The sequence below is a fragment of the Anas platyrhynchos genome, chromosome Z (genome assembly GCF_047663525.1).
Source record: "Anas platyrhynchos isolate ZD024472 breed Pekin duck chromosome Z, IASCAAS_PekinDuck_T2T, whole genome shotgun sequence".
Taxonomy (NCBI): Eukaryota; Metazoa; Chordata; class Aves; order Anseriformes; family Anatidae; genus Anas; species Anas platyrhynchos.
In genome coordinates, this window is record NC_092621.1 from 35,934,295 (window position 1) to 35,955,690 (window position 21,396).

A 21,396-nucleotide genomic window follows, 5' to 3' on the forward strand; every position below is an offset into this window, starting at 1 on the left:
AACTTTTCTGCTTATTATTCATGCACAATATTATTTTGTCATTCAGATACTACACTGACAGAGTGCAAGGGGTGTTAAAATAGTGCTGCTAGAATAAAAAGAGGATTAATCTACCATTGGCCAATTAGCCAAAGGGTACTTAATGGTCTCTAAAGGCTACTGAAGTCTAACAACTAGCTAAAGCACTGGCAAAAAGTCCTCTATATTACCTTCATTTACTTGACATTTTGTGAAACAGAGTCTGCTGCTGATAACTACATTTGACTAAAGAAAAAAAACACTGAGTGATACAGTAGATTTTACCAAAAAAATAATAATAAATCAGAAGAATGAGTGACAACTTTTATGTTTTGTAACTTTTTCTTGTATTTGAGGGGTGTTTGTTTCAGTTTAGAAATATGGTATTAAATCACCAAAGACTTGTGTTATGTATTCCTGTCTGGAATGCTAAATAATCAACCAAATAATCAACCACATAAAGCACTTGCATGAAGAAAACTTTCACTAAGGATTTGGAATTATTGGCCTTTTCTCTATATGATCACATTAAGAATGCAGCAGAGTTAGCTTTTTAGTCTAGAAGTGGTATACAGCTTTCATATTTTCAAATAGCTGCATACCACTTATATTAATATTAGCTTTGTTTTCTGTGATCCTTCAAGCAGAGGTAGGTTTTGATTCAAGTGAAAGAAACAGAGTCAAGATTGGTGGGACTGACTATAAATTTTGACTTAGATATTGTAAATATGTTTATCGTGTTATAATAGTATTTGATAGTATGTGTAAAATCACAAATACCTAACTCAATGCTTGCAAATGTTTTGAAAAGTTGTATTGTGGTTTATGTTTGCAACAAGTACTGCCTTTCTTGTATATTTTCATGATTGAGATAAAGAAGAAGGTTTTGCTTTAAAACCTTCAGACAAGCAGTGCTGGATTTTGAAATGGAACTTTGTACTGGAGCTGCGCAGTACAGCAAACATATTTTATTACCTACTGTAGAAAGTTCTTTTAGAGAAAAAAAAAAAAAGGAATTTGTTGAAGTCAAGTTTACTACAGAAATTTCCATACACTGTGATGTTTTTTTGTGTGCCAGTGTTTTAGAGTGGGAAGTTTCATAGCAAATATGATTTTAACATGTTTATGGATATTTATATTGGTTATAGCTGGATTACAAAATGAGTAGTAAAGTACGGTTTTCAGTGCTTGAAGAGTATTTCAAGAATGCCAGATTTATATCCCATTTTCAAATTTTGCCTATTCTATTTAATCTGCTAACAGTGTATAAACCATTTTAGAGTTGTGGCAGTATAGTAGCAATGACCACGAACATAAATGTCATTGTCATATTTGCTAGTTGCAGTAGGAGCTTGACTCTCCTGTAGATTCTGCTAGAAGCTCCTCACAGGGTTGTTGTGATGCAGGGGAGCAATAGGCTATTCCAGGAGCTTCCTGCGTGAATCCATTGGGTGTTCCATGCTGCCTTGTTTCTGAGAAGAGGGCATATGGTAAAAGGCATTGCTGAGTCACTGGGAGTTTTACATTGACTACACAGAAACGGAGATTTCATCACTTATCCCTTTGTGTACAGCAGAACAGAGTGTCATGGGTATACCAGGAGCAAGGAGATTAAGATAGATGGATGTTAAAATATTGAATCTATAAACATCTGTTAAGCCAAAACACTCTGGAGGAGGTGCAGCAGACAAAGGCCGCTACATCTTGGAGGAACAGCGGTAGCCTGCCTTTACAAACATCTGGTCTAGCTGGTGTTTAAGATTCTACCTTTCATCCTAGTGACCTCTTCCCTTAGAGTAAATCCTTTTTACTCTGCCATTCAGGATTTGTGTGCATGGTAGCGCATACACAAAAAAAATCTCCTGTGTCTAAAAAGGAATGAAAGACTTAAACTAAAACTTAGAGATTGGTGAGGAACAACTGGGCAACAAACTTGTTTATTAAGTAAATTCAAGGTATATCTTTTAGACATAAATATTTTTGGGGATAAGGTCTGTTCTTCATATCCTACATAGATTTATATAGAATTTTCTAATACCCTTCAAGATGTTGCAAATAAAAGAACAATGCAACAGGATTATTTAAAAAAAAAAAAAAAAAAAAAAAAGGAATCAAAACAACCAACCTAACCACCCTCTAACACCATTGATGTAGTCTGTGCAGCTTTTGGAGATAAACAGCTTGGTGCTGATTGCGTCTGTGTGTCTGTCTTTGCTTTTTGCAAATTAATGGATGCTTTTCCTTTGTATACTACTTTGACACATCTCCCTGAAGTCTGATATTGTTTCTGCATTTAATATTTGTATACATTTGTATTTGAAATAATTTTTTTCTACTTCCTCACTTAAGTAAATATTATAAGAAAGTATTGGCACCTGTTCCACCAAACCCCTTTCTTTTTCAGTGTATTCAGAAATGACAGGTTTTGGTAAGTAGCTGCTGCAGTCATGGCATTTTGCTGGCAGCAGTCTTAAATTGCCTAAAAACTTCTGCAAGTAGCTGGCTGTCTTGGGCAGATAGAGGGGCATCTCTAATTTTAATCAGAGATATTGATCTGGCTATGATTTTTTTCTTTTCTTTTTATGAATAATTTATTATAGAAACACTGAATCATGAAATTCTGCATGTAGAAATATTGGCAATACTAGACAAATTAACCTAAATCATATACCTTTCTATAACGCATTTTTCTGTACTGCTATTGGTTTTGTTTGTTAACATAGTCTTCGTTTTGTGTTGTAACCATACTGTATTAATTGTGAGAATAATATAACAGGTTACAGGACTGCCAATTACTAAACACACTAACACTATTTATCTCTTTGTCAGTAAAAACAGCAGGCTCGGAAGGGAACAGAAAGAGTAACCCTTCTACTAAGAACAGTACTTATCTCAGATATATATGGGAGCACATAAATACATGAACGTAAAATGTTTTTTCATTTTGTGTTGTTTTGTTTTTAATAAAGGCAAACAGTATAAAATCTAATTTTTAGTTAAACAATACAACATTTGGAAAAAGAGCACTATCTTTAACCTTCTGTCACACATTTTTGCTGTGTGTGTAGAAGCATATAATCAGCCATGCATTTACTCATTTTAAGCTGTAATATCTTTCCCAGTTTCTTATCAGGATTCTTCACAAAGGAAGTTTTTTTCCCCTTTGAGAGATTTCAATACCATTTTGTATAATTGTTCCTTATGTTAAACTACCATATTACAATCTTCTTTGGAATAATAAGATGGTACTGTTGATACCCTCTTAAGGAACAGGGATTTGTTAGGCCATCAGTGGGCCTAACATTTGGGTTGACTACAGATTTGTGAAAGTTAAGCAGTAACATGAAGATTATTTCAGTTCCCCTTTTCATAGAATAACATTCAATATTATCTAAATTAAAACAAATATTTTATTTAAAAGATTACCTCTATAAAGAGTACCATGAAATATATTGTTACAAAGATTAAATAAGTCTTGTCAGTTGTCAATCAAGTGCAACAAGACTGAGAGTTAGTTTGCATGTTATTTATTTGAACTAAATCCCTAACAAGCCTCGTCTGCTAATTGGACTTAGCATTTATGTTGCTAAATGAGAAGCATTTTGGCTGCAGTATAGGGTGGTAAGACCTACCCAGTGGAATAAACAACTAACATCTGTTATCCTGTCCTGCTCCAGCTTGGCTTTTACCACTTAAGTACCTCAGCCCTAGAGTCAAGGTTATGGAATATGTGGTTCTCTGGCTATGGTGCGTATATGTGAAAGGGAAGAAATAGCACAACATGAGTGAAGACCAGCCAACCAGAAGATATTTAGTGCAGCTGGTCCACTTTGCTTTAACCTCTACAAGCCCTACAAATATCAAAACAAAAGCCAAGAGAAGAGTGTATGTTTTATAGCAGTTGTCAACACAGCAATTCAAGTGAGCTTACAGTGGTCACCATTAAAACAGTTTTGACATTTAACCACGTTTAATACACCTTGGTGCCTGAGATACCTTGGTATTTCTTCATTGGTATAGAAATAATGCTAGAATCCCAGAGAAATTCTGGGTAAACAGGTTTTAATAGTAACTTCTATTGCTAATAGTAATTAATAATTACCATTATTTACTATTGTAAGTGGTAATTTTTGCCTGTCATGGTACAAATTGCAACAGTGAAACTTGAATCAGCTTGCCTTGAAAAAATATCTTGTTTTTAATGTTACTTTAATTCTCTTTCTTGCCAGATTTGATCTTTGCGTGGACCAGAGATTCCAGCCAGCAGCATTGTACTCAGCATTATGTACCATAATTATAGATAATATATACTGTTTCATTCATCTTGAATTATAAACCACAGAAGCATCTGATATAATGAAGCAGAAGTATTTTTAGGATGCAATTGTGATTGTTGCTTCTGTTTGTAAAACAGGTGTTGACCTCTAACCTGGCCAAGTGGCAACAGGAGAAGGAAGACTTACAAGGAAAATTGAAGTTGAGAGAACATCTGTCTCAAACTGCTGGCAAGAGTGAAGCCACACCAGCTCCTTCAAAGAACATTGATTTAGAGATGAAACAGATGCAGTGCAAACTAAAGGTGACAGAACAGATTATCTGGTGCTGAGGATAATTCACACGAACAGTATTTCATAACTGGGTCAAGCATATATATATATATTTATATACATATCTTCACACTCACATATGCATATCATTAATATATGTTAGCCAATGATTAGGAGCTTAGGTTTTAGATAATCTTTGATGTTAAACAGAAATGTAGTCATAATCAGAATTAAAACTTTTTTTTGCAGATCAGATAGGCCAAAAAGGGAGTTTATTGAGTTTTCACATAATAATTAAATGCATCTTGTTGAAAAGTGCTGTGGAATGGCTTTAATGAGCATTGTGGTGATTACTCTGCTTCTTTTAAGAAGGAGATAAGCAAACAGCTGTCTGTGAAAGAAGAGGATAGAGTTTTGGCACATTGTAGAGCTCATGTAACAGTGTTATGTTACTTACATGTCACTACTATTACTGATTTTAAAGAGAGATCATTCTTCATATTAGTGTTTTTGTAGATTAGCTGGTAGGAAAATACTGACTTGTTGATTATTTCATTCTTCAGTCTCTGGTGAATATTGTATGTGAATGGTGTAGATTCTAGGCTGTGTTGATGTGTCTGAGAGCTTTCTCAAGGGGTGGCTTGCCTGGAACATATTAGTTCTTTCTTCCTCTCTTCTCACTGAATGAAATATATGTGCAACAGAGTGTCTTCGGTTGTGTTTTTTTTTTTCCTTCATTTTGTTTTTCATATTTGAGTAAAGATAGATAGTCAAAATGGTACAGCTTTGTGCTGCTAGAAGAAAATGCACGCTAGCAAGCTGTCTGCCAAAGGGCCTGCTTGAAGGCCATATTACGTGCCTGTCTCTAAGTACTGGATTAGTTGTGCTAGCTCATGTCGGGTGAGAGAGAGAGTAGTGTTCAGACGTCTTAACTATTGATGGTAATGATGATTATATAGATCTTGGCCATAGGACATTGAATGCATAAATTCTAAGTTCAGGAATTAGTAACGGTAGGTCACATCGATGAAGAGATTCAGGCAGCAGAAAGTAGCCTTGGGAAGGCACATGGTTTTATTTCCTTGATTTATGAAAAAGAGATCTTAAAACCATACAGGTTGACTTCTTCAGTGTTGATTTCACGTTTGGTTTTGCCTCGTCTGCTTCTGATGCTGCTAAGTGCTAATATCTGTTAATAAGGTTAGTTCTTTTTATATGAGTGACATCCAGAAATCCAGTAGTCATTTGCTTTATGAAAATAAGAAAAATAAAAATGAGGATTTTTTGGTAAAATATAAGTAACGTTCATGCTAGAAATCTACTGTTTGTCCACTACATATGAACTGCAAAATACTTTACTGAAAAATGAAAGTTCATTTTTTTTTGTGTGTTTCCTTAGCTGAGGAGGCATTTAACAAGAAGTATTTAACATCACATATGAATCTGATGTCAAAAATACTAATATGACTTTCAATTCCTTCTTAAAGAAGTCTTATATTTTCAGTGTTAGAAAATGGAATATTAATGATCTAGGCAAAACCACATTTAAAGTAAACATAATATGTGACTCCAAATCCAGGTTAGTAGAATGACATAACTGGTGGATAAATTGGATGAGTGTTTTGACTGTGAGGGCCTGAAAAACTACTTATATCAAGTCACTGTTAGTTTTACTTTGACCTGATAATTTTTCAAAAATGTGAGCCCTGTAAGTCATTTTTAGCAGAACAAATTCACAAAAGTTGTCAACCGTTGTTTGAGGTTATAGAAAGTTACTGTTCTGAATGCCTGAAGATACAAGCTGCAAAACCTTTCTTTACAGCTCAAAATCTCAAAGTACCTGGTTTTGTTCATTCTTTCTCTGAGCTAACTTTGCAATGTTTATTTGTGTTGTATGTAATGATTCTTTGTAACTTTGCCAGTAGGTAGAAGTGTGTTAGGTGTGGATGATGAGTTTGGAAGGAAAATACTGTAAGCATATGTCTTTACCTCTGAGCCTCTACAGAGGCCCACCTAAGTATCCGAGTTTGTATCTGGCGTGTAAACCATGTAACTGGGTGCTTTGCTTCATACTAATGAAGTTCAACCTCAACAAACAGGTCTCAGGAAACTCAGGAATATTCTGTTATCATACATCATTTTAACAATTTTCTGTTAATACCTCATATTATAATAATAGCAAATAGACTAGACAAGTTATTAAGAACAATATTTTACATCTAACTATGCACACAAGAATATATACTCCCCTTGAGGTCCACAGAGTTATGTACAATACTCCCATTAATGTTAATAGGTGTTACAAGTCTGCACTGAGCAGAGAAATTCTCCTGAAGAATCTTTGTTTACAGCATGTCTGATCTGTTCAATTATTGTTTATACATAATGAGTAAAATGCTTTAGCACATTGGCTGAACCTGCAGCAAGACATGCATTTATGCATATGCATATTTTTTCAACACCTTTTGGAGTTTTGAAATCTCTACATGCAATAAATCTGAGCTGCCATTTTCAGCAATGGCATTCAAAGTATATGCTCATATTGCTAAGATGGCTACTCTAGTTAAATTTTATATTTTTATTTCTGTAGAGTGATTAAATAGTTCTTAACTAAATCTTGGGTATATTATGCATGTGTTTGCATGGAGGAGTTGAGGATTATTATTATTTTTTTAACTTCTTACTATATACAACAACGAAAGGTAACAACTGTATAATTCCCCATAGCTGGCATTACGTGTGCCTGAACATTAATATCATACCTTTTTGTTGCAGAAATACAGGATTTGTGTTAGTATGGCTGAATGGAAATGTTTTGTCTTCTGCTTTGATTTTTAAGGGACACAAAACCAACAATTCCTGCAGTGGGTTTTCTTGTATATTCAAATGAACAAGATGAAAGGGATTATTGGAAAACATTATCTTGTGCTCTAGAACGATTTAAGCATATTTTCAAGCATAATTTCAAATAAAGACCTGATTTTACTTCTTCCCTGTTACCTTTTTAGCTAACTGTGCTATGCAAGAGAAAATTTGGTACTGATACTGCTTTGAGCTTGCAGGTGTCCTGGGGAACATCTATTAATCATATATTTTCATACCAGTGGAAGGGTACTGATTTTGATCATATTTTGTAATGGAAATATTTTTTCTTAAGTGTTGCTGGAAAGTAAAAATTCTCCCTTTGCACAATGAGCAGATTCCAGTTAACATTTAAGAAAATTCATATAATAGGGGGAAGTTTACAGATCCCATTATTTCAAACAAATTTACTGTTGGCTGAGATAATATTCAATATGATTTGTTTATATTCTCCAATATAGAATTCGAATAATGAAATCACTAAGCAATCAACCACCATTAAGTCTTTGAAAAATGAAGTCCAGCAAAAAGAAGAACAGATTCGGGAACTTCAAGCGAAGTATGTTTACCTTTCTCTCCGTTGTGTTTGGTGCCACCCAGTGGCAGCTGTATAATCGGTACTATATCACTATTAGATGTGTAAGAGAATGTTAGATTTCTGTTTTTATTATAATCTTGCAGACTCTTACCATCCAGGTTCGTTTTGTTTTGTTTGCTTATATGTTTTAAAAACTAGAGAAGTACATGCTAAAATTGCATGTTTAAACTGTTGTGTTCAGCTACAATAGCTAGATACAATATCTGTGTTATAATAAGTATACCTTAAATTGGAACTCACACCATAAAGTGGACTTTTTTTTTTTTTTAAGTCCTTGATGTAAGTCTAAATGAATTCCTCAGCACTTTAAACGCCATGTTTCAAATACAGTAATTCTTTGCCTAGGGGCTAAGAGACATGTCAAGGTTAAGATGCTTAAACAAGATTAACTATCCAGTTTTACATTCATAACAGTTAAAAAGGACAGTTGTATTTGTTTTTATTTGAATTGATTAAGGCTTATCACTCGTTTGAAATTCACATGTATTGGTTTAAAGTATGTAACTGAGATTTTTATTCTGCCTACTTACTTTAATTGATGTAATACAGTTCATCAATTATAGTACAATAAAAACATAACCTATTAGTTTATCTGTGAATTTCTTGCCTGTCCCAGAGTTTAAATCCTCTAACAACTGTATTTTTTTTATTTGTAGGAAAAAGGCTGTTTACTTATCTGAAAATTTGTTCATTTCAGAAACAGAGAACTTTTAAAATGGTTAAATTGTGTATATAGTATATTTTTAGTTTAAAATAAAACCGAAATCTTTTACCATGGTGTTTAAACTGAACTTTATAAAATAGAGTTACCAGTTATCATGCTTCCTTCGTAAAATAAATAACTGCTTTTTCATAAACATTAAGATTTAATCAACAAAACCAAAATAATGTAGATGTGAAATAGATGGAAGAAATGTTAAGATGCATTAGTTTCCTGATTTTTTAATATGACACTGGCATGATATCGAACAATTTTTTTTTTTCCCTGAATATATTATCATTTTGCTTTCATAAAAAGAAATCCGGATGTCTGTAATTCAGGTGTTAGGTATTGCTTATGTTTATACTTAATGTGTATCATAACCATGGAGGCATTGAATAACACGTAATTTTCTTATTAAATGGAGATTTTCTTGCAGTACATGAAAGTCTCTTTAGTTCAGAAGTTTGTGAAGAGTTTCATTTCTTGTTTTTTCAGATTTTAAAAATTGTCTTATCTGGCATTATAATACAGTGGTAGTGTTTCTTCATGTGTCCGTGCCTTACTGAGTTGGATGAAAGAATTCTTCCCTTCACTTTCTTTTAAAAAGAATTTTGAACAAAATGATGTTTGAAAGATATGTACTTCAGACATCAAAGAAGTGTAATTAATTAAACTGTCTTTTTTTGATAATAGCTTAGGAAGTATCATATGAGTTCAGATAATGCAAGTTAGAACATAAACCAAAGCAAAAAAGCAAATCACAAATAAATTGAATATTTAGAAATAGGTCTCTTTAACAGGAAACAATGTCATTCTTTTAGTTTAAGAATAAGCTAAGTTTCAAGATTTTAATAAACTTGTATTTAAAAAACATTCAAAAGCTACAGAATGGTAGTTTCTCTACTGCATTTATACTCCTTAGTTGCTTAAAAAATTGTGTATTAGCAATATTTTCTAACAGTGACATGCAGTGTAACTTCTTCCCTTTTAGGATTTCTCGATTGGAGAGGGACCTTAATATGAAAAGACATTTGATAGAAGACTTACGGTCTCGTCTAAGAGCATATCAAGAAAATGAGAAAGCTTGTAATGAAACATTAGATAGCCTTGAGAGAAAGGTACTTCTTTTTTGCTAGCTGTAGTTTCATGAAAACCAAAAGCTGGTGGATTTGCATAAGTTATTTCAATGCACTATACATACTAAATTAATATACTGCTTTAAGAAAACAAGGTACAGTTAATTTAACTGTGTAACTCTCCCCACTGTAATTTGTATGAAATCAGTATATGGTGATAGTTTGGATGTATTCAGCATAATTTAATGTACATGTATGTTCACTAGAGGTATAATTAAAATTTGAAGAATTCAGAACACTGAATTGCAGAGACATGCTCTAAGTAGAGAGATTTAGTTGTAGTGATATTTAGTTTTATGGAGTCTAAGTTCATAAAGTACAACAGACCTGAAACAAGGATGATTTTACTTGACATATGCTAATGAAGTGCATGCACATCTCCTGGCTATAGTATTTAAATGGTTTAATGTATTAATCTGTTTTGGACTGCAATATTACGAATGAGTCACACTTCTTTGGTTTTAACGCTTAATGTAATTCTATTCATATAAGTAGAACTTCATTTCTATAGCAAATTATTTCTCCTGCAAAAATCTAGGACAATTTCATGGAAGCCAGAAGAATTAGTTTATGTCTTGGCATCTTTCTATATTATCCAACCAATGTATTGCACTTTCACCTTTAATTCCTGAAAATCATGATGTTCTTGATCATGACATTTTGTTATCTGTGAGGTTATGCAGCATGTGACCCTGAAATAGAAATAAACAATTTACCAGCTTGCTTTTGTTATCCTAGAATGCAGGTGCTTGCTTTATACTACAGGCACTACCTCTGCTTGAAGTCATTAAGCACTTTCAGCTCTAGAGAGAGCTACTCTCTTACCCTCCATGCCAAAGCCAGGTTGTTATTAAGAAAACCTCAGCCAGAGAGTGAAAGCATAAGTAAGCAAGGGAGATGTGTGAAGCGAGAGAAGTACCTGGTTTTGCTTTTGAAGACAAGATTTAGAATGGAATGATGTAGTTTAATCCTGTTCTGTGAGTATATTAACTGCTGCATTTTTTAGATTCCAGAAAATCAAATTCCATACATTACTTTGATTATTCTATATGGAAAATCAACTTCATAAATTTCACATTAACTTCAGCAGAAGATCAAAGAAATTCCCTGTTACTCAATACTGTCTGGACAACTTTCTGATTAGTATTGTTAAGAACTGAAGAACTGAGTTCTTCACTGGAGGACTGAATGATTTTCTAGGAGTGCTAGTCTCTTTCATTTCATCCAGAATCAATGTTCGCACTGTATGGAAAAATATAATAATTATTATTATATTTTGTTGTTGTAGAGACTGTTGGCTTGTAGACAGTCACAAGTTTCTCAGCTACAAGAAATCAGTAGAAACTATGGTTTATTCACATTTGGATTCATAATGACAGTAAAATATATCTAAACTTAACAATGCTGCAAATGAAGAGATTTTCTGTACATTTCATACAAGTCAAGGCTTTCTGTTACAGGAATGTGTGTGGAAACTGATCTCTACCTGATCAGCAGTAGACTTTGTAATTTCAGAAAAAGATACTTTTATCAAGTAATTTATATAATACAGAGAGGTATATTATGCAGTATGTATAGGCTTGTTTTAGATTTAGTTTTTATTTTTAAATTTTATTTCTATTTATTTTTATTTATATCTATTTATTTTTTTTATTTCTATTAATCAAATTGCTCTTTGCTTTTGTTTCAGCTAAAGTCACTGAACGAAGACTGTTCAAACAAGAAGGCTTCCATTGACTCACTGAAACAGAGGCTTAATGTAGCTACAAAAGAGAAGTCTCATTATGAGCAGATGTATCACAAGACTAAAGATGAGTTGGAGAAAAAGGTATAATAGTTTTGTGATGAGTTTACTGTGAAACCTTTACATATCTTTCTTTCAAATGAAAAGTTGCAAGGTCACTGGCTTAGCCTTTTTAAATACATAAAGGTAAAAAAGAACAGAAGAACACTAATGTATGTCACTGATTTCATTCACTCACCTCACTGAAATGTATATACTGAAATATGGATGAAATGACAGCAAATGAAATTACTTTTTTCTTGTGAAATCACATTTTAAGTGTTTCATGATATTTACCATTTTGTGGGACGTTTGTTTGTAAGATAGCATATCTGCCTATCAGCTTTTATTGTGTCACTCCTGTTTCTCTGCGATGTATTTCAGGATGTCAAGCTTTCCAATCTAGAGAGCAAAATGAGTGAGACCGAACGTGCCATGACTGAACTTGAGACTGCTGCATCTCAACAACTACATGGTTTGGCTAAACAGAGTGGTCAGGCTTTGGAAACAATTCAGAAGAAGCTGCTGTTCGCCAATGAGAAAGTAGAAGAGTTCATGACATTTGTGAAGGTTTGAATTTGGATTTTCTTTTGAGTGTTCACCTAAATAAGTGTAGTCCTGGGTGAAAGTAAAAAGACAAAAGACCAAGTGGGGCTAATCTTTGCTGCATTCACTGATCTGGAACAGTCTTTGAAGGTCATGTACTGGCTGTGTGTTAGCTCTGAACTGGTCCGAATGGCTCTAGGTATCTTGCCTAGATTTCTCTAGAATTCCATCATTCATATTGGTCACCTTTTTGTACATCGCTGCCAGCATGCTTGTGTCCAAGAAAAAAAATGCATAATTGTGTAGTAAATTACTCTGGAAAAAAAAAAAATTTCCAGCACTTTGGAGAATACAACTCATATCTGTTGATTAGTGTGAATTACCTCATTTCCCACAAGCACGTGTTTTTGAAACTTAACTTTCATGGGGAAAGATTAGCTTTCTTCTAATACAGAATGGTTCCTCTAGGAGGAAAAAAATAGTGTTCTTTCCATAGCTACATGGTTATTTCTGGCTAAGTATGGGAAAACCTAAATTAATGTAATGTCTATCTATTTTTTTAATAAAGCATCCTGACAGATGACAGAGCCACAATTCACTCTTCATTCAGGCTGATATGGAATGACTACATTGAATAAAATGCAGTAGCAATTATTGAAAAAGGAGATAAGCAAGTGTTTATACTATAGATACCTTACATACTCCCATAACGAAAAGTTTATCAGAAATTAGAAAATGAGAAAGTAAAAGATCTTCTGTTCTCAAAAGTAGCATTAATGACACAAATCACATATTAGCAAATATCGTGATGCTTCATTTGTTGTTGAATAATATCGCTGCTTTTCTGTTAACACCCATAAATATTCATTAGCATTTATATGGTTGTACTGTACACACACACACACAAAAAATGCAGTTTCTCTATAAATAATAATAATATATAGGTACTAAAGCTAAATATGTAGTTTTTTCTCCTGGATAAAAGAATATGCATGCAAATTTCAAATAACAGTTTTGATGACTACTGTTACTTTGCAGAAAAATTTTTTGAAAATAACAATGCTCTGTAGAATTCAAACATTGATGAACCTTAGAAGTTCATCGGTTCCTTAGAAGACTGCTTTCTTTAGTTAGGTACGAAATATTTATGGGAAAAAAGTTCTCTGAAAACAGAATTTTTCACAGTATACCACTGTAAAAAGCATACTTAAAAATCGTGGTGTTTCAATAGAATTTTGTAGTATATCGAGTAAATCACCTCAAAATAACTCTTAGGTATTTCATGCGATAGCCTGTCAAGGAAGATCAAGATGTCACAATAAGTGACTGTGCTTCTTCCTGCACCAGCTCTTCCTTTGAAATCCAGTTTCCCTCATTTCTACTGTCTCCTTCCAGGTGGCTGTCAGTTTTCCTATGACCTTGATGTCTGGTTCTCCCTCTAGTCTCAGTAATTCAAATAAGTTTTTCCTTATAGAGATCAAATTTAATCAAGTTTAAACTCCCTCTCTTTCTGAACTTGTTCAACATATTTGTATGACTCTCTTACCTTTGTCTTCTATTTTGTTCATTTTTCAAGCCTGACTTGATTTTTCTGAGTGCAAGTGTAATCGTTTCCTCATTAATCGATTTAAATCAGTTCTTATTTTTTTATTTTTTCCATGTATCTCATGACATTATGTAGTTCTTTTTAACATACAATTAAGTCTTTTCAACATTGTTAATGAATAGGTTCAGCTAATAGAGGAACTTCAGAGAAGAGAGTGTGGCTTGCTCTTTCTATAGCAGTTAGTTATGGAAAAATTCAGGTAGAAATCACTGTGGTGTTTTTTTTATATCCTGTTTTTAATTTTCACAGAATCACAGAACTGTATGGGTTCCAGACAGGCCTTGAATATCGCCAGAGAAGGAGACTCCACAACCTCCCTAGGCAGCCTGCCCCAGTGCTCCGTCACCCTCACCATGAAGAAGTTCTTTTGCATGTCAGTGCGGAACTTCCTGTGCTCTAACTTGCAGCCATTGCCCCTTGTCCTATCCTCACAAACCACTGAGAAGAGGTTGGCTACATCCTTCTGTCCCCCACCCCTCAGATATTTATATACATTGAGGAGATCCCCTCTCAGTCTTCTTTTCTCCAGGCTGAACAGACCCAGGTCTCTCAGCCTTTCTTCATAGGGAAGATGCTCCAGGCCCCTATCATCTTTGTGGCCCTCCACTGAACTCTTTCCAGAAGATCCCTGTCTTTCTTGTATTTCTTCTTCTTATTCTGAAGAAGAAAATGACTCTGACACATGAAGCAGGAATGGCTAATATACATTAGAAAATATAGGCAGAAGATATTTGGGATACCTCATAGCATCTAAGAAAATTAAATGCACCTATGAAGTACGTCTTGAAATGCAACTATTGAGTAGTTAATCTTGAAATCAAACCTGTAGGGATCAATTAGAGGTAAAAACTAAAAAAGTGGATTGTAGGTATGTGATCCAAAAGGAAGGAGAATCAAGAAGCATTGGCCTTTGCCAAAATAATCATATTATTTTGAGAATTATGAATACTTATAGTACATATAATTCATAGTATGAATTCAGATGTAGTGAATAACAGAATATTGAGGGCTTGAACTTCGAAGGAATGAAGGGGCTTCTGTAACGGGACAGTCATTGTTCTTGGAATCTAGTGTGAGTATACATCAGGACCATAAGCAGTAATAAACAATGACTACTACCTGTATTATGAGAAGAGAGTTAATTCAGCAAAGGACACTGACAGCAGTGTGCTCTTTTTCTTCAAAGGGATTATGAAGTGTCTTAGCAAAATTGAATGTTACTGTAAGTATCCAACAAGTTGTCAGAGGTCAGAAAACACACAAACTAACGATGTAGCATCACATCAACTTGATAGACTATAAAAGTTAAGGGTTCCACACACAAGAGGGAAAAAAATATACATCGTCAGTCTCCACAAGAGAAAAAGGCAGAAAGTAATAATATTAACAATTAGGTGTGCAACTGAGGTGAAGCTTAAGGCTTTGGTATTATGAAATATTGAACCATATTCTAATGGTAGAGGAGCTTTGTAAATCAACTTTAAACAGAATGATCTGAGTGTGGTGTTTAATTGGTAATTAGAAGGTCACCAGCAAGCTGATAAACATAAGATGAAGATTTCATAAAATTTTATTTTTTTTAAATCTCATGTAGGCTAATGTAGGCTATCACAAACAAATTGAATTTGTCTAAGGAATGAAAAGAGAAAATAACAGGTTTTCTGTACTAATATGTAAAGAGTCTGAACAAAGAAAGCAAATGGGTAAAACTCAATTTCGAATAGCAGTTACATGTAACAGACAAAAAGAATCATTGTTGGATGATATTACATAATTTTGTTGTAAACATTTCCGGTATGTACTTGTCCAGTTACACATAACTGTTCCATTCAAGAATTATTTTAATATTAGGGAGAATGTGTAAAAGAGATGTCTGTGAGCTGGGAGGGAGAGCAGAGGATAGAGCTGGCATTCTGCATTAAAAGACACTATTACTTGTTTCTAGAGTCATTGATAACTCAGAATGACAGGATCTTGAGTGCATTTGGATCAATATGCTAAGTCAGGAAACCTAGAGGAGAGGTTTCTGGTAGGAGTTAGTTATATACCACTGGATCAAATTAGAGTATTTAATAAGTTACTAGTTAATCACATATTTGTAATGTACAGTAAAGCACTGCAATGCTATGGAGATCACAGTTTGGGAGCTTAGGTAGGTAACCAAAACTGCTAGATTGTAAACTCCAGTGATAGCTTCTAAAAATCATGGAAGATACAATTAGAAAGAAAAGTTGCTGTATCTAATATGTTGTAAGTTATTCCTGAAATCATTTTTCTTGGAGTGTGGTATAGGGATCAGGCGTTAGGCCCTAAATCACATTCAGGGGGAATAAAAAGGGCACCTGAAATAGTTGACATTGCTGATTCAGAGTAGCTCATTCTTCAACGCTGTGATAGGAAGATTTAGGCTAGGAAAAGATATGAAAAAATGTTACTGTAACAGTTCAAGTAATAAAAAAAAAACATAGCTCCACAATTAGAGGATAGCTCCTTTTAGATTTCTATTTCAGTTTGATAGGAAAGAGAATACAATATTTAGAAATAAAAAGGCAAAATAAAGGAAGTAGGAAATGGATTATAGGTGATAACCTGAAAATGTGCATAGCAATAGGGTATAGTGGATGGAGATTAGGATAAGATAAGATGAAACTGTATGAAGTTCAACAGGGCCAAGTGCCGGGTCCTGCACCTGGGGCACAATAACCCCAAGCAGAGCTACAGGCTGGGAGATGAGTGGTTGAAAGCTACCTGGCAGAGAAGGACCTGGGAGTGATGGTTGATAGTCGGCTGAATATGAGCCAGCAGTGTGCTCAGGTGGCCAAGAAGGCCAGCGGCATCCTGGCTTGTATCAGAAGCAGTGTGACCAGCAGGGCTAGGGAGGTGATCGTCCCCCTGTACTTGGCTCTGGTGAGGCTGCACCTCAAGTACTGTATTCAGTTTTGGGCCCCTCCCTACAAGAAGGACATCGAGGTGCTTGAGCGAGTCCAGAGAAGGGCGACGAAGCTGGTGAGGGGCCTGGAGAACAAGTCTTACAAGAAGGGCTGAGGGAGCTGGGGTTGTTCAGCCTGGAGAAAACGAGGCCCAGGGGTGACCTTATCGCTCTTTACATTACAGGAGGCTGTATCGAGGTGGGGATTGGTTTATGTTACCATGTGCCTGGAGACAGGACAAGGGGAATGGGCTAAAGTTGTACCAGGGGTGTTTTAGGTTGGATATTAGGAAAAACTTCTTCACTGAGAGGGTTGTTAGGCATTGGAATGGGCTGCCCGGGGAAGTGGTGGAGTCACCATTCCTGGAGGTCTTTAAAAGACGTTTAGATGTTGAACTTAGCAATATGGTTTAGTGGAGGACTTGTTAGTGTTAGGTCAGAGGTTGGACTCAATGATTTTGAGGTCTCTTCCAACCTAGATGATTCTGTGATTCTGTGAAATCTGTGTTTAGCAAGGCCAAGAATTTTTCTGCCCCACAGAAGTGTAGGATTTTAAAATATGCTAATAAGAAGGTAGATATTACATGCTGGATATGAACTGTTACTAGACAAAGCAACTCTGTAGTAGTGTAAAGATAGAAATCTTTTATAAATATTTGTGTTGTGTATCTGGAAGGGAGTAGGCTGATGTTATATGAAGATGATGAAACATGCCCAATCTACTCATAACCAGAGAAGTATTTTAAACAATTTCTAGTAAGAAGTAGTACTATAAACTGAGAATTTCCTGGTCTTACACTGTTATGGGGGCTGGTTAAGGAATTTTATTAGTTGCTAGTCCTCATTTTCAGTAAGTATTCAAAGTATATGCTCAAAACTGGCATGAGTATTGGAGTAGTTTTAAAATGCTAATATTGAGTTGATATTCAAAAAATAAAGTCAAGATAGATATCTGTAGGCCAGTTAGTCTGACCTGATTTCTGGCAAAAATAATTAAAATCTGATACAAAATTAAATTCTTAAACTATTAAAGTATAGAGGCATAGTTATACTTCTTAGAATGGCTTTATGGAAAATAATTTATGTTGAATAAACCTGATTTCTTTCCTTGAAGAAAGTGCAAATCAGTTGATAAAGGTTATTATTCATTGTACATTATGCAATATAAGTAATATGTTAAATAGATGAAAAATCACCTAGAAGGTTGAATTGCAAAGTAATTCATGATTTTTAGGTGTTCCCAGAGTGCTGTGAAGAACCTAGCTTGACTGGGTGCCCACTGAAAACAGGATAGAACATGTTTTCATAGTTTGATATGAAACTGTCCAAAATCCTCCCTATTTGTTTTCTTTCATTATAGTGCTTTTTTTTTTTTTTTTTTAAAGAAAGAATGAAAGAAAACAAATAGGGAGGATTTTGGTTTTTTTTTTTTTTTTTTTTTTTAAAAAAAAAAAAAAACAAAACAAAACTCATTTATAGTTTGGCCATATATTCCTGCCACAGATTCTTCCTGAAACTCAAGACCCAGTAACCTTGTCTGTCTTATTCGACTTGTATATCAGGAACACACACACACACACAAACGAAAAAAAAAAAAAGGTCCGCAGTGGTAACATCTGCATAAGTGTGGAATCTCCGAATTTTCTGAGCTAGATGAAGATGTTTCAAAATTCTGATAAGGCCTATATTCAACTACTGCTGTAACAAATAGGTGATGGCGACTGAGTGCTTTAAAGTCAGCATAGTGCATTTCTCACTTCCATAAAGCCTCTGTGATTTGGGAGGTGTGTGCTCTCCATAGAGAATACCCCTGAAGCACAGTTCACATCTGGTCTGTTCTGGCATTGTTCTTGATAGGTCTCCCATATAACCATCTGATAAAATTGACTGCCAAAATCAAGACCCGTGGCAGTTTATTTGGCAAGCTTAGTGGATTTACTTGGGGATCTAACTCTGATTCTCCTAAGACATCTGCCCTCATTTCTGCTACTCAGAACAGGCCTTAAGCTAGTTGCATTTTCCCCTTGCTCTGTTGGCTGATACATAGCCACATGCAGCCGTATACATCAGAGGCCTTCTTCCACTTCTGCTTGGCTGAGTGATGATCTGACAGTCCTTTGCCATTCAGTCAACTTACCTCAAATCCCAATATGTGTCAGTCTTTCATACCTTTCTGCAGTTTATCTTTATTCTGGCTTTTTTTTTTTTTTTTTTCCCCATGGCACATTTTCTCACTGCTACTTTTGGCTGTAGTTTAATATGCAGTTTAAGATAAGTTAACACTACTGTTAAAATGCTCCCACTTCTTTTAAAAGTTCCACCTCTGAGTGACTCTTACTGTTTATTTCTGTCCTAATGAAACTTCCACAAGATTTCATAAACATCACGCCAGGTTAACAGTGACATATCTCAGGAAAATGCACCTATTTAAGGTAAACTTTTGAAAATGCAGAGCACCAGTTTTAGTGCCCCACCAAGGGGTCAGAGCAAAGATGTAGGATAGAGATGTTGGGGCTGCCTTTTTTTAGTGGCAGTTCTGATTGAAAATGTTGTATGAAGCTAGTTTTCGTGCTACAAAGGACCTAATTAATGACTCATCCTTTTCTTGTTAAAAAATCCTGCTATTTGAAAAAATTCTAATACTTATCATTGTCATTTTCTCTTGAACTGTTCTGTTTTGGGAATGATAGAACATTGCCATAACACATATTCTTCTTGGAATGGCCATGTGTAGATGGTATCCTATTTGTTCTTTATCTCAAGAAGAGAGAAAAAGAGAAACTAAATAGAATTAGAGATGATTTGTTTTGGAAGGTTCAAATATTTGGAAAATATTTTATGGCTTTTGATCAGTTCCTTTCCAACAAGAGAGCAATAGAAGTACTGCTACTGACTTTATGTCAAACTACAGTCAGTTCTTTTGATAGAAGAAAGTCCTTGCAATGCACTCTCAGAATTCTCTAGTTATAGTGAGACACTAAGAAACGTTCTTCATAGGGCATTTCCATTGGTGAATATATTGCCAAAATCTGTGGATTTAATTTTAGCAGTAATGCTACTCTAACCTTCTGCGCCCAAGGTGTGCAGACCATCTTTTTAATATGGGTACCTAGATCAGACACAGATGCCATTTGAGTGATGTGCTTTTACTCAGCTGAGCAGCTGAGTTCAAGCACAACTGTTCTCTGACTCTCCCACCTCAAAAGGAAAGGGGGAGAAAATAGGATGATAATGGCTCAAGGGTTGAGATAAGGACAGGGAGATTGTTCACCAATTATCGTCATGGGCAAAACAAACTCAGCATAAGGGGATTAATATAATGTATTGCCTATCACTAGTAGACTAGCACAGTGACAAACTAAAAGCAAATTAAAAACACCTTCCCCCCCGCCACCTACTTCTACCTCCTCCCACCAAGGGGTGCAGGGAAGTGGGGAATGGGGGCTGCAGTCAGTCTGTAGCACTTCATCTCCATCGCTCCTTCACAGTCACTCTGCCCCTGCTCCACGTGGGGTCCCTCCCACGGGATGCCGTCCTTCCCGAACTGAGCCTTCAGGGGCTGCCCACAGGCAGCAGCTCTTCAAGACCTGCTACCACATGGCTCCGTACCACGGGGTCCATCCATCCCCCAGGAGCAAACTGTTCCAGCACGGGTCCCTCACGGGTGGGGGCAGCTCCCCCCAGACCCCTGTTCCTGCGGGGGCTCCTCTCCACGGGCTGCAGCTCCGGCCTGGGGCCTGCTCCTGCAGGGGCTCTCCATGGGCCGCAGCCTCCTCCAGGCCACATCCACCTGCTCCACCGGGGGCTCCTCCACAGGCATGGAGATCTGCTCCATGTGGGACCCATGGGCTGCAGGGGGACAGCCTGCTCCACCAGGGGCTTCTCCACAGCCTGCAGGAGAACTGCTGCTGTGCCTGGAGCACCTCCTGCCCTCCTGCTGCACTGACCTTGGGGTCTGCAGGGCTTGTTCTCCTCTCTCCCAGCTGCTGTTGAGCAGCGGTTTATTTTTCCTTTTCTTATGTCTACTCTCCCAGAGGCCCAGACAGTATCACTCTGTGGCTCAGCTCTGACCATCAGCAGGTCCCTTTTGTAGCCGTCTGGAGCTGGCTCTCATCTGATATGGGGCAGCTGCTGGGCTCTGCTCACAAAGGCCACCCCTGTAGCCCTCCTTGCCACCCAACCCTTGCCATGTAAACCCAATACAAATGATTATTTATTTCTTCATTTAAAAATGCTAAGCATAATAGGTAATTATAAAATCTTATACTTGGAAATTATAAAAAGAAAAAGGAACTAAATTTTCATTAATATAGAACTGCACTTTGTTGTGCAGATGAAAACAGGTTTATTTTGGAAAGTACACAACTGTAGATAAAACATGCCAATTTAGAAGTGTTGTCTGACCAAAGGTTTCTTCAGTGGGTCACTGGGACATTTTGCAAATGACAGAAGATAGTATCACTTTCATAAATCAACACTGTCAGTTTTGCTTTGGAAGTGGACACCTTTCACATGACTTTAAGTTGCTAAAAAATATTCCGCACTGGGAACCTTTAGAAGTGAAAAAGTAAATATATTTCATTTATTACATTCCAAACTGTCAACACTTTACCTAGAAAAGTATACCCAGGGTGATTATTTTGTATTGTATGGAGCAGACGATGAGTC

The 21,396-nt window shown here is 35.7% G+C and overlaps 1 protein-coding gene across 8 annotated transcripts in view; it reads left to right on the forward strand.

Moving 5' to 3' along the window:
* The window catches only part of CNTLN (centlein), a 201,307-nt gene that overhangs the window by 158,234 nt on the left and 21,677 nt on the right, over nt 1-21,396 (forward strand). For all 8 annotated transcript variants that reach the window (XM_038171270.2, XM_038171266.2, XM_038171267.2 and 5 more), the window contains 5 exons: nt 4,433-4,597; nt 7,889-7,986; nt 9,720-9,846; nt 11,555-11,692; nt 12,032-12,217. In XM_038171270.2, coding sequence (XP_038027198.2) covers nt 4,433-4,597; nt 7,889-7,986; nt 9,720-9,846; nt 11,555-11,692; nt 12,032-12,217 — 714 coding nt within the window. The remainder of the gene's footprint in view (nt 1-4,432; nt 4,598-7,888; nt 7,987-9,719; nt 9,847-11,554; nt 11,693-12,031; nt 12,218-21,396) is intronic.